At 45.9% G+C, this 23,420-nt stretch overlaps 1 protein-coding gene across 5 annotated transcripts in view; it reads left to right on the top strand.

The window, feature by feature from the left end:
- The window catches only part of CCDC14 (coiled-coil domain containing 14), a 214,275-nt gene that overhangs the window by 168,065 nt on the left and 22,790 nt on the right, over nucleotides 1-23,420 (top strand). For all 5 annotated transcript variants that reach the window (XM_078682037.1, XM_078682039.1, XM_078682038.1 and 2 more), the window contains one exon: nucleotides 2,657-2,789. In XM_078682037.1, coding sequence (XP_078538163.1) covers nucleotides 2,657-2,789 — 133 coding nt within the window. The remainder of the gene's footprint in view (nucleotides 1-2,656; nucleotides 2,790-23,420) is intronic.

The raw sequence follows: 23,420 nt of genomic DNA, 5'->3' as shown, positions 1-23,420 counted from the left end.
CCATCATCACAGAGTTGCTCCATATTGAAAGTAATAAGAAACTGAATTAAACTCCTGAGTTACCTTGCATTGCATGTGGGGGATGGCCAAGGCGTGATGTGCTAAGAGAAAATGATGAGAACTTATGCAGCTGTAACCATGCCCACTGCCAATATGGAGAAGTAGAAGTATCAAAAGCCATGGCAATCTGGATGTTCGGTGTCTTTGTAGCTTAGCCTGAGCAGGAGCCTAATGCATGTCTGTAAAGAAGATGATGGGACGATGAGTGAGAATTTAAAAGTGCAGATTCTTATCTACATACTCAGGAAAGACAAACCGATGTAAGCACAAAAATGTGGAGGATTTAGTGAAAGTTTCTGTAAAACTGGAAGCACTTATTCTAATTTACAGATAGTTAGAAAAGTGCATTGACATGGGAACTAATTAGCAAGATGTACACTGAAGCCAACTATATGTATTCCTACCAAAAAAACAAGAATTTGTTTATCATTAAATGCAAATCACTTCATGGAACTGAGTCTCAAAGTCTGCAATATAGAATTTGGGAAAGAAATGCATTGGATCTGAAAAGGTCAACCAATATTGTTTTACTTTGTTAGAGAACAAGTTATTACTATATCACCTAGCCACGGCAGAGATGAAATGGGATGGAATGAGAGGTTTAAGGCAGCGTTTCATCACAGAAGACAGTTCACAAGGGACATTCAGTGTGGGCAATTTTAGATTAAAGGTGCAGTGCTCTGGCTTGTCTGACATAGATTGGTGTATAGGGCTATTAGATCATTAGTAGTAGAATCATTGGGTTGATTCCTCCAACCTTCCATAATGACCTACCTCAGATTAGGTGAAAACCAATGGGCACACTCCTAGGGGCTGAACTCGGAAAGATTTTGATACAGATTTTCTGGCACAACATTTTAAAATATTATTTCCTAGAGGAATGAATAACTGATCCAGTGTCTGTAACTGCACCAGTGAATACAAAGAAAAAAGGGATCACATACTGGTCTTACCAACTAACTGGTCTAGGGGAATGATGGAATACGTAGAACGTTTAGGCAACAATAATATGCAGAGTAAATCTCACTGGAGTAGCGGCCCCATCCACTAACTTTATACAAATAAAACAAGTAAAAGTTTGGTTAGCCTCTTTGCATTAGATGATTAGCCATTCCAGTGGAGGCTCGAAATTTGCCAGAAAACCTTTTGAAAGGATGGTTGGTGACTGCTTAAGTCACGGTTTCTGAAAAATTGCTTATTCTCTTTGCCCATGCCATCGAAGCACTGTAGAATGATTGAAAACGAGCAGTTATCAAAGCGATAATAGGAATAAACCTATGGAAAAAGATTCAGACTGTGGTTTCATTTGTAGTGTGATATTAATCTCATTGTATAAACAATGGCCATTCTTCCGCTCTCTCTCGCACTGTTCCCAAACTCCCCCACGTTACCAACCTTCGCTGCTGCTCGGAATGGTCACCACATGGCATACTAAAACTCACAGGTACAAGTATATCTAACATGTTGCTGAGGTTGATTTTGAAAAGACAGCATTAAAAAGTAAGTGCAAGGAAATTGAGAGAATCAAATAATGTATTTCAGAGACATTGTTCACTGTCGAATGTCTGTAGGTATAAGCATAGAACTGTGGCATTGCCACAATTAAATTAGGGAATTTATCCAAACCGAAACACCCTGACTGGGGCTTAATTTGCTTGCACTTTAATTGTTTTAGTGATGTTTGGCCTTCTGGTGCTAGGCATCTGTCCATTAATTAGGAATGAGAATTACCAGTATACATATGAGGAAAGGTCCAGCTCTACTTTTAGTATAATTGTTAGATGCACATTCCCTATTTCCATCTCTTGAGATGACTACAGTGGGGCATATAAATAGAAGTCCAACAGTGCTGGTAAGATGCACACTTCATGTACGATTCGGGTTGAATTAGGGTCCCATTAGGCCGGGAATAAAAAGTTTAGGAGCAGTTAAGTACTATACACAAAAGCATATTCCATGGTCATCCAGATAGGTTGAGCACCTCTCCACATGGTACACCCCCCCCAGGATGGTGTCTGGGAGGTAGTTGCCGGGCAGGGAGGATATGCCATGTGTTAAGCACTGCACACAGTTATAAAGGCCCATAGAGTGAGTATATGGAGATTGAAAAGTCCAAGACTTCCTAAGTACAACAGGCATACGCACAGTGCCCGTTTTACTATGACAGTGGATAATTTTGATTTGCTGTAAGAACTCAAATGGTTGGTCTGCAAAGCTCACATACTGAATAGTTTCTTAGAAATTATAAACCTCAACACTGTTTTGTCTTTGGTCTAATTTAAGTGAAGCCATAAAGGTGATCACCTGTTTGCATGTGACATTATGGTTATTTTTTATATTATTGACAGTGGTTAGTTGGCCTTAAGTCAAGTCCTATACCAGACAAGTAATACTCTGCAATTTTGCCTGATGCCCAGGATGTGATGCGACATTTTTACATCAGACATATTTTATGTAGTAGAGTAAAACAATACTGCAAAGAGGATTTTATGGAATCCGAAGTCCTGCACTTCGTCTTGATACATGTAGAAGCTAGAAATTGATCCCTGATTTTTTGTTTATATAGTCTTAAAAGATGTTATTTACTTTTTTTCAGAACTGGAAGAAGCCTTGACAAAAATCAAGAGCATTCAGTTTAAGTTAGAAGCTTCTGAAAAGGAGAACAATATTTTGGGCATAACATTACGACAGCGTGATGCCGAAGTGCACCGACTGCGAGAACTAACCAGGTAATTAATATATGTATGTAGTATTTACATAGTGTGAACCTAGCCGATAGGCAGCGGAGTGCTTTACAAGCTCCAATGCAAAGACTCCACCAACGTGTGATTGTAGGAGTTATTTTCTAAGAGTGAAAGTGGACTGTTACTGCATCATGGTGCGATGTTGTTTAAAGAAGTGTGTCCTCAGCTTCATAAACCTGAGCAGGGTTGTGGCGAGTCCTGATGGACACGAGGATATCATTCCAGATCCTTCCTGCAGAGATGGAGAAGGCATGTTGTCTTGTTTTTATTTTCATTTTCTTGTTTAGAATTCTTTAACTCCAGCCTGATGGTGTCCTGGCTGCTGCAGGGCCCCTGAATATGGTGATCTTGTCAGACAGGGATGGAGGGTTGCCATCCAAGATGGCTTTGTACAGGTTGTAGTTGGTTTTGGAGATTGATCAGGGGATGATGTGGCTATTTTTCTTCAGGCCCTTGATCCCTATACCAGAAACCCTTTCAGAGGGCCACGCTCAAGCAGGAGCTACTGGGTCTAACCTTGAAGATTGAGGCCTTTTCACTTGTGATGTGCCTCGGCCGACCTACTAAAGGTTCTGGGCCAAGCAGCCCTTGACACTCCGTGGTAGCACTGGTTGAACAGTCCAAGGCTTCTTTGGGGGCCTTGGACTGGGGGTCCTGTCAAATTCTCACTTTGATGAAAATAGGAATATTTATATATGAACACAAAGCGAAATATGGTATACACACAGATCTCATGAGGTCAGTACTCTACTGTTAGAAAGGTAGGTCCTAGGTCCTACTTTGCTCTCTATTGGTAGGGGTTATTCCCCATTCACAATAGGCTGCATTCAGGTTTGGTCCCACTAGCAGTTCGAGTATTAGGAGCCCCACTCCTGACTCTTCCAAAGTTAAAGGTGTTCCAGTGCCTATAATGCTATGAGGCAGAACAAGTTCCCAATGACCTTTCAGCCCTGCGATCAGTCTTACGGTCTCCTGCTGGGGTTGCTTTACCAGGGTTGCCGGGAGCGTTCCATACTCAGTGGTCTGCAGTCATTTACAGGGGCTATGGCTGGTCGTCCATGGTGCACCCTTCGGTGTCGTAGTAAGTTCCTTCGATCCCTCTCACAATTAAAGGGCGATCGTATTGGTTTTGATGATTCATTTGGGAGGCTGACATTCGCAGGTCACCACAGTGGCCTTTCCTTTCTGTACCAACGAAACCAGGTCATGATTCTCGCTCATTACGGCGACCCCGACTCTCGCTTATGGGGTCACCGACTTTAGCTGGCACATGTGCTGCGGCCCAATCGGCATAACAATAATTCACTCTTCAGTGGTCCCCTCAGGCATACAGGGTTGCCAACTTTTACCTGCACACTAACAATGGCCAGATCGATACAGCTATGCCTAACTTCACGGTAGCCCACTCTGGCACAAAGGGTAACTGAATTGAATCTGCCCACATACGATGCCCGATCAGTGCAGCAGCCGCTTCCTCACACCTTGCTTTGTGGGTCCACTCCCCAGGATCCCCCCACTGTACTGGGGCTCCAGAGAAGGTGATTTTGGTTTTCTCTGGGTGGTGTCCCCTCAACCCTTCTTGGAGACCGGCAGACCTTTGCCCCGAGTCCTGGTCACAGGTAGAAGTCTCGCAGGGCCTCTCCTCCTCGATATACAGCCCTAGTGGCTGCCTGAATGTCGACAATTTTGGGCGCTTCAAGAGCTTATAGTCCATTTCCAGACACCAAATGGGATATAGAGTCAGAGTCTTTGACGTTTGTGCTGGGAATCTGCTTCCTTTTGAAGTGCCTATTCCTACTCCTTTTTAATTTTATTTGCCAAATTCATCAAGCTTTAAAAAATTCAGGAAATTCCACAGAGACTACTCCTATTACAAATAGAAAGCAGAGTTGATTACAGAAATACTAAAAATAGATAAAGACATATTAGAGATTTCGTGACATAAAGGTGAGGTTACTTCATCCCAAATTTTTTTTTAAAGTAGGATGGTTTAAAAATTATTTTTAGCTTTTGTCGATTTTTGCCCTAATTCATGATTGCCATTTCCATGCTGACAAGTTGCTAAGTTGATACCACTGTTTTTTTTGCGCCAGGCGGGTTGCAATCCAGCAATAATCTGGCGATTTATTGTCTGGATAGAAGCGAGAATAAATCCCTAAAATCTTGCTGAAATTGTTTCAGAATACCCTAACAAAATTAATTTGGGTGACATGGGGATTGCTATTTTTAGCAACGGATCAATTTCCTGTTCCATCTGTTGCCAATATACCTGGATAGTCTGACAGGTAATAAACATATGGACTGTATCAGCATTATCTACTTGACATCTGGACATTTTGAGTCCGCCCGATACCCCCATTTATGCAACCTGTCTCTGGTATACTAAATATCCTGAGTGAGTTTAAAGTGATGAATTTTAAGCTGAGTAACATTTAGGAGCTTATGGCTTGAACTAATACTATGCTGCATGTGCCGACGCCTCTGCCATGCCCTTCCTCCAGAAAGCAGTCTGTCACAGCAGGAGTGACTCCAAATTTGATAGCCCCACAACACAGGCTTTCACGCCTGGATGTCAGCCTATGTGATATGTGCATCATAAGGTTACCCTGGGGCTTCAGCCTTACTCTTTGATTCTCTTATCAGCCCCATCTCCTTCCTAAGATGGGCCCAGACCCCTTTCCAGTGACCTCTCTCAGAATGACAGGCACCTTTTGGAGGAAAGAAGAGCCAGCTCATCAATTCACTTCAGTGTGTGTGACACCCAGCTCTCAGGAATGCAGCAATCCATAAATCTGTCTGGTTACTCTCTACCTTCTCATGCTCCTTCAGTCAGCTATGTGTCTCTGTGGGAGGGCGGGTCGGATATACAGACGCGGAGGCGGAATATATTTTCCAAGTGTGCTAGTTTTATTATCAGATAGGGGAGTTTGGGGCTTCACCATATGAATAGTCTCTTGTCCTTCAGGTGAGGAGTCTTCGATCCTGGGTAAGGTCGTGGGTTTTTACTTGGAGTTCCTCGTTTTCCTCTGAGCTGGTGCTCAATAGGGTTAGTCTGGATTCTTCCTCCGTGGTTGATTCCTCCCGAAGGTTCAAAGAGAGGAAAACGGGCCGTCAGTGATAGGTACACTTTGAGTAAACTGGGGTTAGTCTACCCGTCACCTCACCAGTGCATTTCTGAACCTAACTTTACATATTGCAGGGTCAAGGTTTTCACCAGGCTGGGTTTTAACTGACAACACAGGCGATATCACCCAGGCGTCAAATGGTGTGCATGACAGCAAAATCCGAGAAGGGTAAGGCGTGAGGGAAAAGGAAACAACCTTATTAGGGCAAAGGATGTGCAGGATTAACGGTGCCGATAACAAGAAAACAAAGGACAGTGCCTGCATGAACGGCCCGTACCCTTCCGCCTGCCCGGTCTAACATCCTCCCAAATCCCGTCCTGTACTTTCCCTTGAACCTCGTCACTCACCGACCTCGCCGCAACTCTCCTGAGTTGCGGCCGCTTCACAGCCTCCTCCGGGGGACACCACCGCTCTTCGCTCCAGTAGTTTTCCGGGTCCTCCAACTCTGTTCCGCTTGTATTTTCGTCCTGGTTCCGCTCTCCGTCGCTCCTCTCCACGACTCTCTGCTCTGCTTGTCTCTCCGTTCGCCTTCCGACTCCTTCTCCGGTCATGGATGCTCCTTCCTGGGCTGAATCTCTTTTCAGTGGTTGAATCCCACTGGTTCCGAGGTCAGCTCCTCCTTCTTCCGCCCTTTCGTCTCGCTGTGGGAAGACACGAAAGGTAGGTGTGTCTGGCGGGCGTGACGTATTCCTCAGTGTCTTGGGCCGGCGTGGTTGGAAATTTCCCGGTGTTCCCCGGACTACAGGTAAATATTGGGTTTCAAGGCGGATCCTCGGTCCCACCCCCTTACAGTCTCCCAAAATGGAACCTACAGACTTCCATGTATTGTACCACTCGTAGGCACACATACGTTCAACACACATTCAAACAAACACACTACACAGCTCTACATACACACTTGATGTAGGCCAAGGATGAGTTAAGCACATAGCCGCTGAGCTTTACATGAGTGGACCTGTAGGCCTCACTCCAGTGACACAGGTAAAAAGTCCTCTTCACTTCTTATCACTAAACAGTATGCTGCCATCACTGCTCTTGTGCTACTTAACTCCTGCTACAGACAGTAGCCTTTCACAACCATGAGGATAGCGATTTGGTCGTGCCTTCCAATCCAGCAAGGCCTCAATCCATGAAACAGGCCAATGTCGAGGCACACACACATGATCCGTGTTCGCCCAAAACTAAACAAAAGAAGTGTACCTCAAATCAACATATCATTGCAGCTGGGGCACTCAGGCTGGAAGTGCACGTCCATCACCATGCGAGGGACTTTTCCGTCCAACACCCTATGATGAGGCATGTTGCTGTATGTAGGATGGCGTTAAGGAGTTGCATATTGTGTCTAGATGTACAGTAAGAGGACTGACTAGGCTGGTCTGTAGTAGCTTTCTTAAAGTAATGGTTTCAGTTTCTTTAGCAGAGAGATCTTATACCCGCCTATGTTAGTTTTCTTTTTTAAACAAATTTTATTTGGTTATTTTGCAATATAACGGGCGTAAGCCCTACATTGATCCGTGTGAGCATAAGGATAATATTTGCATCGGTAACCATTTTTATGAGAAACAAACAATACCTGACGAACATGCAGGTAAAACAATATTACAACCATTATGCAGATAGTTGTCAATCTCCGTAGTACAGTACATGATTCATCTGATTCGAAATACACATCATAGCAGAGCAATATTATGACCAAATGATATAACCTAGGGTGATACACGTCAGAGATCAGAGGGTGCCACTCATGGATCCTCCGTTAGTTTTCTTGACAAGATCATTGGATGAGAGGTGTGGGTTTGAATCCGTCAAGTAACATCATTGATCCGGGTTTGGACTAGTTGTTGTGTTTGATGAACAGCAATAATTTGGTTTCGGTGCGATTATGATTTAGGTCGGTCTGAATGAGATACAAGCAGTGTTTGGTTTGTTGGATGTGTGGAGTAAAGGAGGCAGTTAAACATAGGTGTGTGTTTGTTGTTAGCATATTTGTGAACTTTGATCTTCCGGTCTGTGAGTATTCCCCAAGGGTGTATATGTAGAGGTTGAAGATGACAGTAAAAGATGAAATACTGGGGAACTGTGCAAGTGATCAACATCGCCTGAGACCTGGAGGTGTCCTTAAACTCGTTTTGGTTAAATACATAGGAGGAGAAGCAGTGAAGAAAGTTGCCTCACTTGGGGATTTAAGGATGTGGAGGAGGGTGGGGTAGTCAAAGATCATGTGGAGGGGCGCTGACAGGTCAAATAATAGGTGGTGGGTTCATCAGTTAGGAGGACCAACATCTATGATTTGTAAGTTAGATATCTCAGTGCTGTATCATAATATGAAGCCAGGTCGATTGTCAATTTGTAGATGATTGTTGTCGATGTGATCTTCAAGTTGTGCATAAATTACTTTTCGATGAACTTGCCGATGAAGAGTAGCTGATCGGTGGACTGGTAGTTAGCAAGGTTAACAGGGGCTGGTGTTGGTTTATTCAGGAGTGGGAGGATCTGGCCTGCCCCGAGAGCTTCTGGAAATATGTCTTTAGTGAGGGAGGTGTTGACAATGGTGAGTAAGGGTGAGAGAGCTTCTACACAGAGGGCTTTGATGACGTTTGACAAAAAAACTGTTTTATGTGGTATCTTTGAGATAGTTACAGATGTTGCTGAGGTCTTTGCACCAGAGTTATGATGAATCACCATTGTGGCATTCAGAGGAATGTCAGGGAAGGAGCATGTTTGGTGCTGTTGACATGCTGTCACATCTTCTGTATTTTTTCTTTAAAAAAGTAAATGACTACATCACACTTGTCCCTGCAGGATGAGATAGATTGGTTAAGAAAGAAGTTGATGCAGTGCTTGATGGTTTTGCAGCATTTTATGTTTTATTATGACATCTTTTTGATGGTGTTATTGAACTTTGCTTTGGCTGACACATTGAGTTGTCTGCGTATTGCACAGAAGAACTTCAGTATCATGAGAACGTTGGAGTTCTGTTTTTCATCCATTTTCTTTACCCTTTACAGATCTATTTTGTGTTGTCATAAAGAATTTTCGAGGACTAAGATCTTAAAGGTTTCAATCAATCAATCACTGCATTTATAAAGCGCGCTACATACCCGTGAGGGTCTCAAGGCGCTGGGGGGGGTGGAGGGGGACCGCTACTGCTCCAAGAGCCAGGTCTTGAGGAGTCTTCTGAATGCCAGCAGGTCCTGAGTCTGTCGTAGCCTGGTGGGGAGAGCGTTCCAGGTCTTGGCGGCGAGGTGGGAGAAGGATCTTCCGCCGGCGGTGGCCCTTCGGATACGGGGAACTGTGGCGAGGGCGAGGTTGGCTGAGCGGAGTCTTCGTGTGGGCGTGTGGAAGCTGAGTCGGTTGTTGAGGTATGCAGATCCGGTGTCGTGAAGGGCTTTGTGTGCGTGGATGAGGAGCTTGAAGGTGATCCTCTAGTTGACGGGGAGCCAGTGCAGGTCTTGGCGGCGAGGTGGGAGAAGGATCTTCCGCCGGCGGTGGCCCTTCGGATACGGGGAACTGTGGCGAGGGCGAGGTTGGCTGAGCGGAGTCTTCGGGTGGGCGTGTGGAAGCTGAGTCGGTTGTTGAGGTATGCAGGTCCGGTGTCGTGAAGGGCTTTGTGTGCGTGGATGAGGAGCTTGAAGGTGATCCTCTAGTTGACGGGGAGCCAGTGCAGGCCTCTCAGGTGGGGTGTTATGTGGCTGCGTCGGGAGACGTCTAGGATCAGTCGCGCCGAGGCGTTCTGGATTTGTTGCAGTCGTCTCAGGAGCTTGGTTGTTGTTCCTGAGTAGAGGGCGTTCCCGTAGTCGAGTCTGCTGGTGACTAGGGCTTGGGTGACGGTTTTCCTCGTGTCGGGAGGGATCCATTTGAAGATCCTGCGGAGCATGCGGAGGGTGTTGAAGCAGGACGCGGAGACGCCGTTGACTTGCCTGGTCATGGAGAGGGTGGAGTCGAGGATGACCCCCAGGTTGCGTGCGTCGTCTGTGGGTACTGGGGCTGTTCCTAGCGATGTGGGCCACCAGGAGTCGTCCCAGGCTGATCGGGGTGGGTCCGAGAATGAGGACCTCCGTCTTGTCAGAGTTCAGCTTCAGTCGGCTGTCCTTCATCCAGTCGGCTACGGCCTTCATTCCTCTGTGGAGGTTGGCTTTGGCGGTGTGGGGGTCTTCGGTGAGGGATATGATCAGCTGGGTGTCGTCGACGTAGGAGATGATGTTGAGGTTATGTTGTCATGCGACGTGGGCGAGCGGTGCCATGTAGATATTGAACAGCGCTGGGCTGAGGGAGGATCCCTGTGGGACGCCGCAGATGATCTTGGTGGATTTCGAGCGGAAGGGTGGGAGGCGGACGCTCTGGGTTCTGCCAGAGAGGAAGGATGTGGTCCAGGCCAGGGCCTTCTCTTGAATTCCGGCGTCATGGAAGCGTGCTGATAGGGTGCAGTGGCAGACTGTGTCAAAGGCTGCTGATAGGTCTAGGAGGATGAGGGCGGCTGTTTCTCCTTTGTCCATCAGGATCCTGATGTCGTCAGTGGCGGCGATGAGGGCGGTCTCGGTGCTGTGGGCTGCAGAAACCGGATTGGGAAGGGTCCAGGATGTTGTTGACTTCGAGGTAGCCGGTTAGCTGTTTGTTGACACTCTTCTCTGTCACCTTTGCCGGGAACGGGAGAAGGGAGATGGGCCGGAAGTTCTTGGGGTCCGCCTTGGGCTTCTTCAGAAGGGCGTTGACCTCAGCGTGCTTCCAGCTTTCCGGGAAGGTTGCTGTCTCAAAGGTGCTGTTGATTGTTTTTCGGAGGTGGGGCGCAATGGTTGTGCTGGCTTTGTTGAAGATGTGGTGAGGGCAGGCGTCAGATGGGGATCCGGAGTGGATGGAGCTCATGGTTTTGATGGTGTCTTCGACGTTGGACCAGGCTGTCAGGTGACTGGTGCGGGTGGGGGTCGCCGGGGTGGTGGTCTCGGTCGTGGGTGAGGGGGTGTCGGAGTTGAAGCGGTCGTGGATGTCGGTGATCTTGCGGTGAAAGAAGGTGGCCAGGGAGTCGCACAGGTCTTGTGATGGTGTGATGTCGTTGGGGTTGGAGCTGGGGTTGGAGAGTTCTTTTACGATGCTGAAGAGTTCTTTGGTGTTGTGTGCGGTCCTTGAAGGCGGTCCTCTTGGCGGCCCTGATGAGTTGCTGGTGTCTGCGGGTGGCGCTCTTGTGGGCTGTGTGGCTGTCAGGTGTTCGGTCGTGGAGCCATTTCTTTTCCAGCTTCCGACAGGTGCGCTTGGAGATCCGGAGGTTTTTAGTGAACCAGGCGGCTTTCTTGTTGGTGTGGTTGGTTGTGGAGGTCTTAAGAGGGGTGAGGGTGTTGGCGCAGTCATTGATCCACTGTTTGAGATTGGCCGCGGCGGTGTCTGGGTCGGTGGGGTCGGCGGGTGGTCTCAGGGCGAGGGTGGTGGTCAGTTGGTCCTTGGTGACCTTTGCCCAGCAGTGGCGTGGCAGCTGTTGGGTGCGGAGGTGTGTGGTGGGTTTCCTGAAGGTGAAGTGGACGCATCTGTGGTCGGTCCAGTGGAGTTCGGTGGTGTGGTTGAAGGAGACGTGGGGGCTTGTGGAGAAGATGTGGTCCAGCGTGTGTCCAGCGGCTTGGGTGGGTGTCGTCACAAGCTGTTTGAGTCCGAGGTTGGCGTGGTTGTCGATCAGGGCGGTGGTGTTGGCGTCGTTGTTGTTCTCGAGGTGGAAGTTCAGGTCCACAAGGAGGATGTAGTCCGTGGAGGCGAGGGCGTGGGTGCTGACGAGGTCGGCGATGGTGTCGCTGAACTGTGGTCGTGGTCCGGGGGGTCTGTAGACGAGTGTTCCTCTGAGGGTGGTGGTGGGGTCGGTGTGGATCTGGAAGTGCATGTGCTCGGCTGTGGTGAGGGTGTTGTCGGTGTTGGTCGAGATTCTGATGGTGTCTTTGTGGATGATGGCGATTCCCCCTCCCACTCAGTTGGTGCGGTCTCTGCGGGAGATCTTGTAGCCCTGTGGGATGGCTATGGCGATGTCTGGTGCTGAGGTGGCGTTCAGCCAGGTCTCCGTCAGAAAGGCGACGTCGGGGGGCGGTGAAGTCTAGGAGGTCCCAGAGTTCGATGGCGTGTTTGCGAGCAGAGTGAGTGTTGTGGAGGATGCAGCAGAGGTGGTTGGGTTCTCTGGTTGGTGGTTTGGTGGGCTGGATGCTGGTGAATATGCAGTTCCGGCAGGCGAAGGGCCCTTGGGTGTGCTTCGGGGTGGCCCGGTAGCAGGGGTGGTCTCGTCCGGTGTTGAGTGTGTGGATGGTGCTGGAGTTGTAGAGCAGTCTGGCGTTGCGGGGGGCGCGGGGTCCAGGGGTCCTGGCACTGGGCTCGGTCCAGGCGCGGACGGGCGCAGACGGGCTTGCCTTTGGCGCGCCCGCTGCGCGCGGCCGCCGCGCGGCGTCCATAAGAGGCGAAGTGGGAGGGAGGAGCAGCTGGGAGGCGGGAGCGGGGCGGCCAATGGGCGAGGGCAGGGGGTACAGAAGGAAAAAGGGGGCGGGCCGTGGGGGAGCAGCAGCGGGAAGCGGGGGGGGCACAGAGGGCAGGGGCGCAAGGAGCGCCTGAAAATACAATACAAATAACAAAAAATACAATTACAGTAACCGCAAAGGAAAAAGGTTGGCAGTACAGAGGGGGAAAAAGAACACAGTTACCAGGGGCGAACCCTCGGCAGCGGCGGAGCAATGGGGCAGAGACTCGGGCAGTCAGGAGGAGACCTGCGGCGTGGGGAGCGGCCTGGGGTCAGGTCACACTCACCTTCGCCGCGCGGCATCCATAAGAAGCCAAGTGGGAGGGAGGAGCAGCTGGGAGGCGGGAGCAGGGCGGCCAATGGGTGAGGGCAGGGGGTACAGAAGGAAAAAGGGGGCGGGCCGTGGGGGAGCAGCAGCGGGAAGCGGGGGGGCACAGAGGGCAGGGGCGCAAGGAGCGCCTGAAAATGCAATACAAATATTGAAAAATACAATTACAGTAACAGCAAATGAAAAAGGTTGGCAGTACAGAGGGGGAAAAAGAACACAGTAACCAGGAGCGAACCCTTGGCAGCGGCTGAGCAGTGGGGCCGAGACTCGGGCAGTCAGGAGGAGCCGTGCGGCGTGGGTAGCGGCCTGGGGTCAGGTTTCGGCATGCACATTAATGCTTTGGTTGTGCTGTAGATGTTAACATGGTTTTCCAGAAATGCTTTGCATTTATTTAGGTTATTCACATCAGACAACGGAGGTGGCAGGATGAGCATTTGTTTGTCTGTGGAAAAGTCTTTGAAGTATCTGAAGGTTAGTTCTCTTTTGGGTTTCCCTTGATATGTTGGTTTAACGCTTAGCTGAGTGATGAGGTTGGTAAGGTGGTTGGTCCAGCGTAGGGTCATGAGAGGCTTACAGTGGATGGTTGGTGATGTCAAAAAGACGAGGTTCAGCATATGGCATTTAGGGGATGTTGATTGAAGAACATGCTGTTCCTCTATGAAGTTAAGTAGGATGTACACCCCGTTGGGGTAGCTGTGCGCTTAATATATGCCTTATTATTATTATTATTTTATTTTTGTTCATGCTTGAGTTGTCTGGAAGGTTTAAGTCTGCAGGGATGTTTGTGTGGGTGTGCCGGTTGGATGAGGTGGTAAGGAGGTACGAGAATTTGTCTGAGTCACTGAAGTTATTGTCTTTCTCCAAGAGACCTCTCGATTAAGTGAATGGTAATGGGGAAGTGGCACTTGGCAAGTTGTATTGATGTACTGATTAGAACTAGCATATACACTATTTTGGCTGCTGTTTGGTAGAATAGATGTGATTCTTTCTGAAATATCAGACAATCTCTTTAGATACTTACTCTATATAAATCGTACAGTTGCCTTTAATCTGCTAGCACAGTTTATTACTTTTCCCTTTTTCTCGACTATATAGGGATATCTTAATGTTCTAGGATGAACCATTTTTAGCTTTTGGAAAATGATGTTTTGGCTATGTATTTTAATAGAATTTTTTCTTTCACTGGGTCACCTCTCCATAGATTGTTTTGTTTAGCTTGAGATGCTGGAAGGGGCGAGCTTGTGCAAAAGACATATCAACAGTAGGACAGAATAGTGACGTGGCTAAATTGTCGGCCACTCCAGATCAAATTTTCCATGCCAGAATAGTTACCCCATATATTCTCTCTTTAAATTGGAAGCATATTTTCCTAACCCCCTGTAGGAAAGTGAGTTTCTGTTGCAGTAACCCCCCACTTTTTGCCAGACTACTGATGCACTTTGACTTGCTGTGCCCTGGGTCCCTGCCAATCAGGTTCCCAGGGCCTGTGTTCTTTCCCCAAAACTAACTTAATTGGCATCTCTGGCCAGAGGTCAGCCCCTGGTACATGGTACCACAGGTACACAGGGCACTGTGACCAGGGAAGACCTCTAAGGGCTGCAGCATTTATTGTGCCCCCCCCTTCGAGGCCCTGTACCTTTATTCACACACACACACACAAACACTGCCTTTGCAGGCTACGTGTTTTGGTGCAGAACAAAGTGAAGAGTCTACATGGCACACCGCCCTGTGTACCATGCCTACAACCCACTGCCCTGGCGCAGATCAGTCACCCCTGTAGCTGGGCGCCTTATACCAGTGGTGAGGGTACCGGTGCATGAGCCCTGGACCCCTACATTCTTTAAGTCTATTATTCAACATTGTAAGTGCAGTGCTGCCATTAAGAGTATGTGGTGCTGGGAGCTTGTCATTACGAACTCCACAGCACCATAATGGCTACACTCAAAACTGGAAAGTTTGGTATCAACCTTCTCAGCACATTAAACCCACACTGATGCCAGTGTGGGATTTAATGAAAAATGGACACAGAGGCCATCTTGGAGATGCTCCCTGAAAAACGACCTGCCTGTGGTCGGTTCCCTGACTGGTACACACCAGTCTGCCACCACGAGACATGTTTCTGGACCCCTAGGGTGGGAGCCTTCGCTCCCTGAGCCCAGAAACAAAGCCTTTCCTGAGCGGAGGTTTTCAAACCTCCTCCAGGCCAGAAAGAGCCATCTGTGGCAGGGGAGCTTCAAAGGCCTGGCAGCCTTTGTAATGCGACCTCCAGCCTTTCCTGCTAGCAGGAGCAGGTCCCCTTCCTGTCTCCCCTCCTTTTCGGCGGGAAGACAGGTGGGAAAAACGAGCCAGCCCAGAAGGTGTTCCCACCTCTGCCAACTCCACCCCTCAGGTGGGGGAGGCGAGGTGAAGCCCTCTCTTAAGTGCTCGCCATCTTGCAGATGTCTGGCACTCCCCAATCAGGATCAGGGATTGTGCTCACTCCCCCACGTGGGGTGATCCCACCAAGGGTGTAGCCACCCTAAGGTCCGTAGCCCATTGACTACTGACCTCAAGACCCCTAAACCGCCCCCTAAATACAGTATTTAGGGGGCAGCCCTGAACTAAGAAAGCAGATTCCCGCAATCTAAGATGAAAAAGGACGAAAGAAGACGCCCAGCAGAGGATACTGCAAAGAACAACTGACTTGGCCCCAGCCCTATCGGCCCGTCTGCAGTTTCTGGAGATCTTGCGCCAAAAATCATCTTGCCCTATAGCCAGCGACCTCCAGAAACCCAGGGTGGACTGACTGCCTCAACAAAGACCGGATCTCCTGTGAACAGCAGCTCGGTTCAAATGAAACACCAAACAAAGACTCCAAGCCTGCTGAAGAAAAAGAAACCTGATGCCTGGATCCACCACTGCATCTGTCACCTACAAACCGGTCCCAGCGAGGTCCCCCAGCGCTCCAGAGTCCGAGTCCACCATAGGTTGACCCCACCAGCACTCCCAGATGTCGCCTGCAACCTCTGCACGGAGACCCCCAACCGCGAGTGACCCGGTAAGGTGAAATCTGACCTCAAAAGACACCCCTGCGTCCAGACGCCCTGCACCCTGGAGCAAGGAACCCGAGGTGCACCTATGTCCCCGCGCCCTCCAACTTACCTGCCCAGCTGTTGGTTCCTCCCAGAAGTCTTCCCGGACCGAGTCTGCTGCTAAAAACCAATATCGAAAATCCCCATTGAAAACAGGGCACCCAACGCCAAAACAGCACCCTGCACCCAGCCGCTGCTGCGGGTGCACTTTGTGTGCAAAACGGATCCCCATTTGCCCTGAGCCTAACACCAGGAGTTTGCCTCCCCCAACCTTGTGGCCTGCTCGCCAGGAGCCACCAACCGGAGGCTCACTATCCCTCATTGGATAACATTGGGCCTCAGCACTCCACCCGGCCGCCCTAATGCCGCTGAGGGTGTACCCAGAGTGCATCCTTGACCCTGGGGGAACCCTTGTCCCAACTCCAGAAGCTCAACTCCAAAGACTGATTACTTACCTGGTAACCGTTACCTTCATTTCTATCCATAGGAACCTATTGACTGTTTTTCTCTGAAAATGTTGATTTGTATGGAAACCTGAAAAATAATTGTGCAAAACTGATTTTACTTACCTTTTCTCTAGGAAATGTATCAGTGTGATATCTAGGCATATCACACTGAGTCGAAAAAGTAATTAAAAATAATCTCAAAAAACAATAGCTCCATGAAAAGACCAGAAACTAGAGGAATGAAGTCACAAGAGGCCAAAGGGGCTAGAAATGGAAAAGGAGGTATGGATGATAACATGGATGGCAATGGTAATGGTAAAACAAACCATAAAAACAACATGGAGAAAACTAAAAGTAAAAATAAAAATGTATCAAAAACTGCTGAGAAGGAGACTGAGAGGGGAAAACCGAAGAAACAAGATCAGTTAAACGAAGATATCCCGGAAGAAAAGTCCGATGATCAAACTGATGAAAAGATGGAGCTTTTGGTTAAAAAGGCTAAAAGATTACAAACTATTAAAAACTTGAAGGCCGCGGCTAAATTAACGGGATCATGTGATGAAACACAACCAAGGATCACAATTATATTTGTACCAATCTCGAAGGAAGCCTTGAATGAAAGCAGTAAAAAGGATCACAGCAATGGTAACAACATTAGTAATGGGAAGCTACAGGATGTAATGAAGAATAAGCTTCCTGGCGAGGAAATAACTTTATACAGCGGAGGCACAGAAACGACTACAGATGCGGAACTAGACCTGGATTATATGCCCAATAATGGACAAATCACAATCGGAGATAAAAAATTACAAATTGGGAGCGAAGAATCAACAGAGGGATCGAACTCTGAAATTTATGAAACCGGTTTATCGATCTCTAGTGAAATTGGGGACTCAAGCGCGATCAGCGAGGACGAAATCTCACCTACCGGTAGTCTGGAAGTAATCGATCAGACAGATCAGAGCGACATAAAGAATAATAGCGGATCTGGTCGAGACTTGGTATTTAAAAAGAAAGCAGAAGGGGAAAAAAAATCAAAACATAGAAAACTCCACAAACCCATGGATGATGAAACAAGGGATCAGGGAAGTAACCAGGATCAGACAAAGAAAAAATCTAGACTTTTCCAGAAAAGCTTGACACCTACATTTATAAGAGACACAGAATTTAGAAACCCGAATAGTGGTGCAGGCGAAAAATATAAGGAAAAACAACATCATGAAACCGGCTAATTAGGATTTTCTGTGGAACCAACGTTGAGTGAGGTCCTGAAGACCATAAAAGATCTCCACCTAGATGTTAAAATAGACAGCCAAAGGAATCACGAAGCTACCCAACAACTTCAAGGCGCTATCCAGAAGGTGGATAATACTTGCACTGAGATAGTGGATAGAATGGTATCGGTAGAGAGTCGCACAGAAAATCTGGAAGCAGATGTTATCAAACTTCAAAGTAGAGAAAAGGTCCAAGCCGGAGTTATTGAAGATCTAATGACAAAGGTGGAGGATCTTGAGAACCGGGGGAGGAGAAATAACCTACGCTTTTTTGGGAATTACAGAAGGTGCAGAGGGAAGCGATCCAAAGGGATATATCATCAACCTCTTAAAATCTTCCATGCCTAAACTTCAAACATGGGAACTAGAACGTGAAGTCCAACGCGCTCATCGTTTTCCTCTAACACTCCCCAAACGATCTCCAAAAGAAAATCAATATCCAAGAGCTATGTTGGTCTGCTTTGTAAATTTTCTCTTAAGAGAAGCAATTTGACCTGGCCCGACCGATGAGCAAAAAAGAATATCAAGGGAACAAGTTCTTTGTTCGCCCAGATTTTGCTCACGCAACGGTCGAACGTCGCTGGAGGCTGCGGCAACTCTTTGCCCCATTTGAAAAGATAGGAGCAACTGTTCATTTACTAAATCCAGCACGTTTAAGAGTACTTTATAAAGGAACCTCAAGGAACTTGGTTAGTGAGATCCAAGCGGAGGCGTATCTGCACAAACTTTCTGAATTGAGAAAACAGGAAGGGAAAAACTAGCCATCTGAGATGTTATATATTCAAAGTTTCTTGATAAATCAGGCGATCGAGCGAGTGGTGATGTTCGGATCGCTCTGCCGCCCACACCAGGATGCCTCAAGAAGTGGTGGGGGGAGGGGAGGGTGAGAGGGTGGGGAATGCTTCGCTACAGGGGGGGGAAAAAAGGGGGAAAATTCATCATCAGGAAAAGAAGAAACTATCGTACAGTGGTGTTGGGAGAGAATCACAGATACTGAGGGAAAAAAGCAGAATGCTTATTAAACGGAACAAGGATAAAAAAAGAACTAGAGAAAAAATGGCTAATAAACGTAAAATTTCATGCGCATAGTCACAATTAATGTTTTTGGTTTAAATGATGCGAGAAAAAGAAGAGAGCTGAAAGAATATTTTAAAACACTACAAGTAGACTTAATTTGCTTGCAGGAAACGCATGTTGAATTCTCACAGAAATATTTACTAGAGCAATTGGGTTATTTGGTTTTGGTATGCACTACCCAGGGTACAAGGACATGTGGGGTAGCGATATTGGCTCGAGGAAATAGTGTTAAACTGAAGAAACATCAGGCAGATAAACACGGCCGATGGGTTTTAGCTGAATTACAAATACATCATTTGAATTTTACTTTATGTTCAATTTACGCACCTACGGTAGATGATACTGACACTTTCAGCCAAATAAATGCACGGCTACCTAGCTGGCCACTTCCGATCATATTGTGTGGCGATTTAAATATAAATGGTCTTGCAGGGCTATGGAAGAATGATGTAGGTAGGTTTAAAGGGAGGGAAAAAAAAAGTCATAGAGCACTGGTTAATCTTATGAGAGATAATGGCTTAATTGATACCTGGGAGCAGATTATGGGAGGAGGAGGTAGTACATACTACTCGGCTCTACACAAAACAATAGCAAGGCTTGATTATTTCTTGATTTCATCTGCACTGCTACCGATTGTTACAATCAAAAAATTACCGAGATTAATGTCGGACCACAACCCTTTAGTTTTAGAGATCGTTCTGGCAAATGCAATGTTAAATCTAACTTCTTGGTCATTTGAGAGAGCTTTATTATATGATGCTGATTATGTTGCCCTTATGGAAAATTGGTTAAGAGAATTTTTGGGACATAACAGGGGTACGGCACGACCTTCAGTGGTTTGGGACGCGATGAAGGCTGGTATCAGAGGAGAAACTTTAAGCTAATCTCTCAGACATAATAAAATGCTAAAAGTATTAATAGAGAAGAAGATTAACGTTGTGGTGGATTTGGAGAAAGATTTGATAAAGACTATAGCAGTGAAAGGGGATGTGACAGAGGTGACTCAAAAATTAGCCATTGCTAAAGCAGCAGTAGGGGAAGTATATAGCTCAAGAGCAGCTGAGCAGTATTTAGCAAGAAGAGAAGAGCAATATGAATATAATGAGCAAGTTGGACGCATGTTGGCGATAAGAACTCGACAGGCAGTTACTAAGGGACAGATAACTGAAATGATCACAGAAGGAGGAGTGGTAGTTAAAAACCCAAAGGAAATGTGCGCAGTTTTTCAGAACTTTTATAAGAAACTCTATAATCAAGAGGGAGAGGAGCCAAGAAAGAGAGAAATAGAAATATATCTGGAAGAGGCTGCACTAGATAAAGTTACGGAGGAAGATAGGATCAGTCTGGAGACAAAATTTACTTGAGAAGAAATTCAACTGGCTTTTAATGGATTACCATCAGGGAAAGCTGTAGGACCTGACCTTATACCCTTAGAATTTTATAAGAAATTCTTTGCAATACTAGAGGGGGATATCATTACACTCATGGTTTCGATTCAGGAAGGAGCTGAACCACCCGATTCCTGGAGTGAAGCGACAATGGTTGTTTTCTTAAAGAATAAAATTCCCACTGATCCCGTGTCATATAGGCCAATTAGCCTGATGAATAGCGATACAAAGGCCTATTCGAAAATATTAGCTAATAGATTGAGCTCGATAATTGGAAAGGTGGTCTCACGCCGCCAAAACGGGTTTATCCCAGGCAGGGGGACAGCCAATCACATTAGAAGAGTTATCACCTTGTTTGATGGAACGACAGCCTCACGAGACCCTATGTCTTTAATATTATTAGACGCAGAAAAAGCTTTCGATAGGGTCTCGTGGGGTTTTCTTTGGACAACAATGTATAAACTCAACATTGGGCAAAAGTATGTAGGGGGATTGAAAGCGCTATATAAAAACCCAGTCATAAAAGTAAGAGTAGCGGGGGAACAGAGTGAAAATATTAATATCAAGCGAGGAACTAGACAGGGCTGTCCCTGTTCACCGTTGCTCTTCGCCTGCTACATTGACCCTTTCATAAGACACATAGAAAGAAATATGCTCATATGTCCTATTGTATTGAATGACCACGAGACAAAAATTCTGGGTTATGCAGATGACCTAGCAATCACGTCACCTACCCCAGCAACAGCGCTAGTGGAAATAGAAAAAGAAGCAAAAAAATATGGGTTTTGGTCTGGGTACAAATTGAACCAGTCTAAAGCACAGATAGTTATTAACCAATTTGCTATAATAGACGATGCTAGAGTAATAGATTCGGCTGTCTACATGGGTATAACTATAACATCTAATCTGTCTAAGCTAGTGGAGGAAAACCTCACTCCGGTAATCAGAAAGGCTAAACAAGATCTAGATAGGTTGGAAAACTTACATCTTACAATAATTGGACGCTGTAATTTAATTAGGATGATGTTTCTTCCCAAAATGTTATATTTTTTTCGAACTATCCCTTTAATATTTCATAATAACTGGTTTAAGGATATTGAAAGGGTCTGTAATCGATTTATATGGGCAAAAGGTAAAACTCGGAGGTCCATAAAAAAGATGGCTCTATCTAAGGAAAAGGGAGGATTAGCAGCTCCAGATTTGAAAGAATATTATCTAGCAGCATCTTTATAGTATCTTAGAGGACTACTTGCTGGAAACACTAACGATAGATGGCGGGACGGACTTGATATACCAGACACATATGATTTACTAGTTAGAGATTCCAATAAAGGATTACTTACATTTAGAGAATGTAGCTACTATAAAAGAACAAAGTTTAAGGTATTTGCAGCAGCCAAATCAGTATGGTCTATGGTCCGGAAAAAAATCAAGCTGGGACGGATGAGTTTCTATACACCTTTATATAAAAATGAGCTACTCCCTGAAGTGTTCCATGATCAAGTTATGAAAAGATGGGATAGTGCTGGGGTTTGTATTATAGGAGATATTATAGATGATACGGGCATAATCTCATTTGAAAGGGCTTGTCAAATATTTAAGTTAGATCGTAGAGACTTTTTCAAATACCTACTTATCAGATCAGTAGTACAAAGGAAACTGCCTAGGGGAGATAATTTTAAAAGAATGGATTTGATGGAATATATTCAAAATGAGAAGGGTTGCTCAATCTCACAATTATACGGGGTGTTGAGTGAATGCAAAGAAGACGATAGGACCAAAATCTTCGCTAAATGGAGGACGAAGTTAAATTTAGTGGGAAACTAGGGGGAAAAATCACTGCAGTTTGCTAACTCTATTGTTAAAGTTGCTAATTTACAAGCACAATGCTACAAAACCTTCCATGAATTATACTCCACGCCGCATAAAATAGCACAATGGGGGGGAATTAGTGGAATATCTTGTCCCAGATGTCAAAGCACGCAAGCTGATACTATCCATATGTTTTCGGCATGTCCAAAATAAATCCTTACAAAAAGGCGATGGAAATATTTTTATGGGATGAATTAAGGATATCAATTGGCTTAACAAACGAGATCATGATTCTGGGTGTAGGGAGAGATGGGCAGGATATCCCCCATCAAGAATTTATATATATTGCAATGGCCATATCCCGACTTTGTATAGCAACCCTATGGAAGGATCCTAATCCCCCATCATTTAACCAATGGCTTATGAGAATGCTATCAATGTATACATTGGAGAAATCATTGTATGAAAAAAAAGGTCGTAAAGCGATGCAATTAGGTAAACGGATTTGGGCACCGGTAGAACATTGGAAATCAAGAATAGAGGGGTAATCTATTCTACAATATTAGTTTATAACATTATAATAATTTTTATTTTTTGCTTCTTGTTTTCATGAACTTTAGTTCGTTTGTGTAAAGACTTATAAGACCTGTGAAATTATTTTTTTGTCTTCGTTTATAAAGATGCATATCTGCTAAACAAAATGTATATTTGGAATGAAATAATGGATTGTAATCATGTGGAACTGTACTTTCTGATGATGAATAATAAAAAAATATAAAAAAAAAAAAGTAATCTCAAAAGTGAAATCATTTGCTGATTGAGTGGGTACAACAAATGCTTAATACTGTCCTCTGATACTGTCTTACTGCTCGACCACACAACCACAAATAGAGAGTAAGGTTCTATCTAACTTTACCTCTGCCTTCCTTTGGGGGTTCCACTGGACTCTGTGCACACTATACCTCACTTTGGAATAGTATATACAGAGCCAGCTTCCTACACCCCATATGCTTTGTATCTTGAGGAGAGTCCTTCTACTTCCAGGAACTTCTTTATGACATGTTTGGTCCCTCACCGTCAATTATACCTCAAAGCCATGCAAATACTGAGTAAGATGGCAAATGCACTCCAAGTATTCAAACAACTCTAATGGCGTCATGGAGAAAACCCACAGTGGTTTCCCAGCCTGCTTAAAAGGAGGGGGTGTGTTTGAAACGTTTACCAAACTGAAAATTGCGCTATGGATCTCAAAAGGGCCCACTTCAAGAACTGATGCAAGCCTCATAGAGAGTGTTTCTCTAGTCTTGAACCATGCTCTATATGTTGACTATAGGAGCCATGGCCCAGCAATACATGTTCCGTGAGTGCTTACTTGTAATTCCCTAGTGAACACATTTTTGTAAAGATGAATTTGTATGGCTCTCCAAAGATGAGAAGAAAGTGAGAACGCACTGTAAAGTGGGTTTCCTATCAACATGCCTGTATGCAAAGCAAAACATCTAATGTTAGGAGAATGTGTATAGCACATGTCCACCTTCTGTATGTTCCTTAAGCAGTTTCAGCTTCTAGGCACCCTTCATGGTTCTTAAATTCTTGTTGTCTTAGGTCAGAATGCTT

Source organism: Lissotriton helveticus, chromosome 3_1 (assembly GCF_964261635.1).
Source record: "Lissotriton helveticus chromosome 3_1, aLisHel1.1, whole genome shotgun sequence".
Taxonomy (NCBI): domain Eukaryota; kingdom Metazoa; phylum Chordata; class Amphibia; order Caudata; family Salamandridae; genus Lissotriton; species Lissotriton helveticus.
The sequence above is the reverse complement of the archived record's forward strand: the minus strand, read 5'-3'. Positions and strand labels throughout refer to the sequence as shown.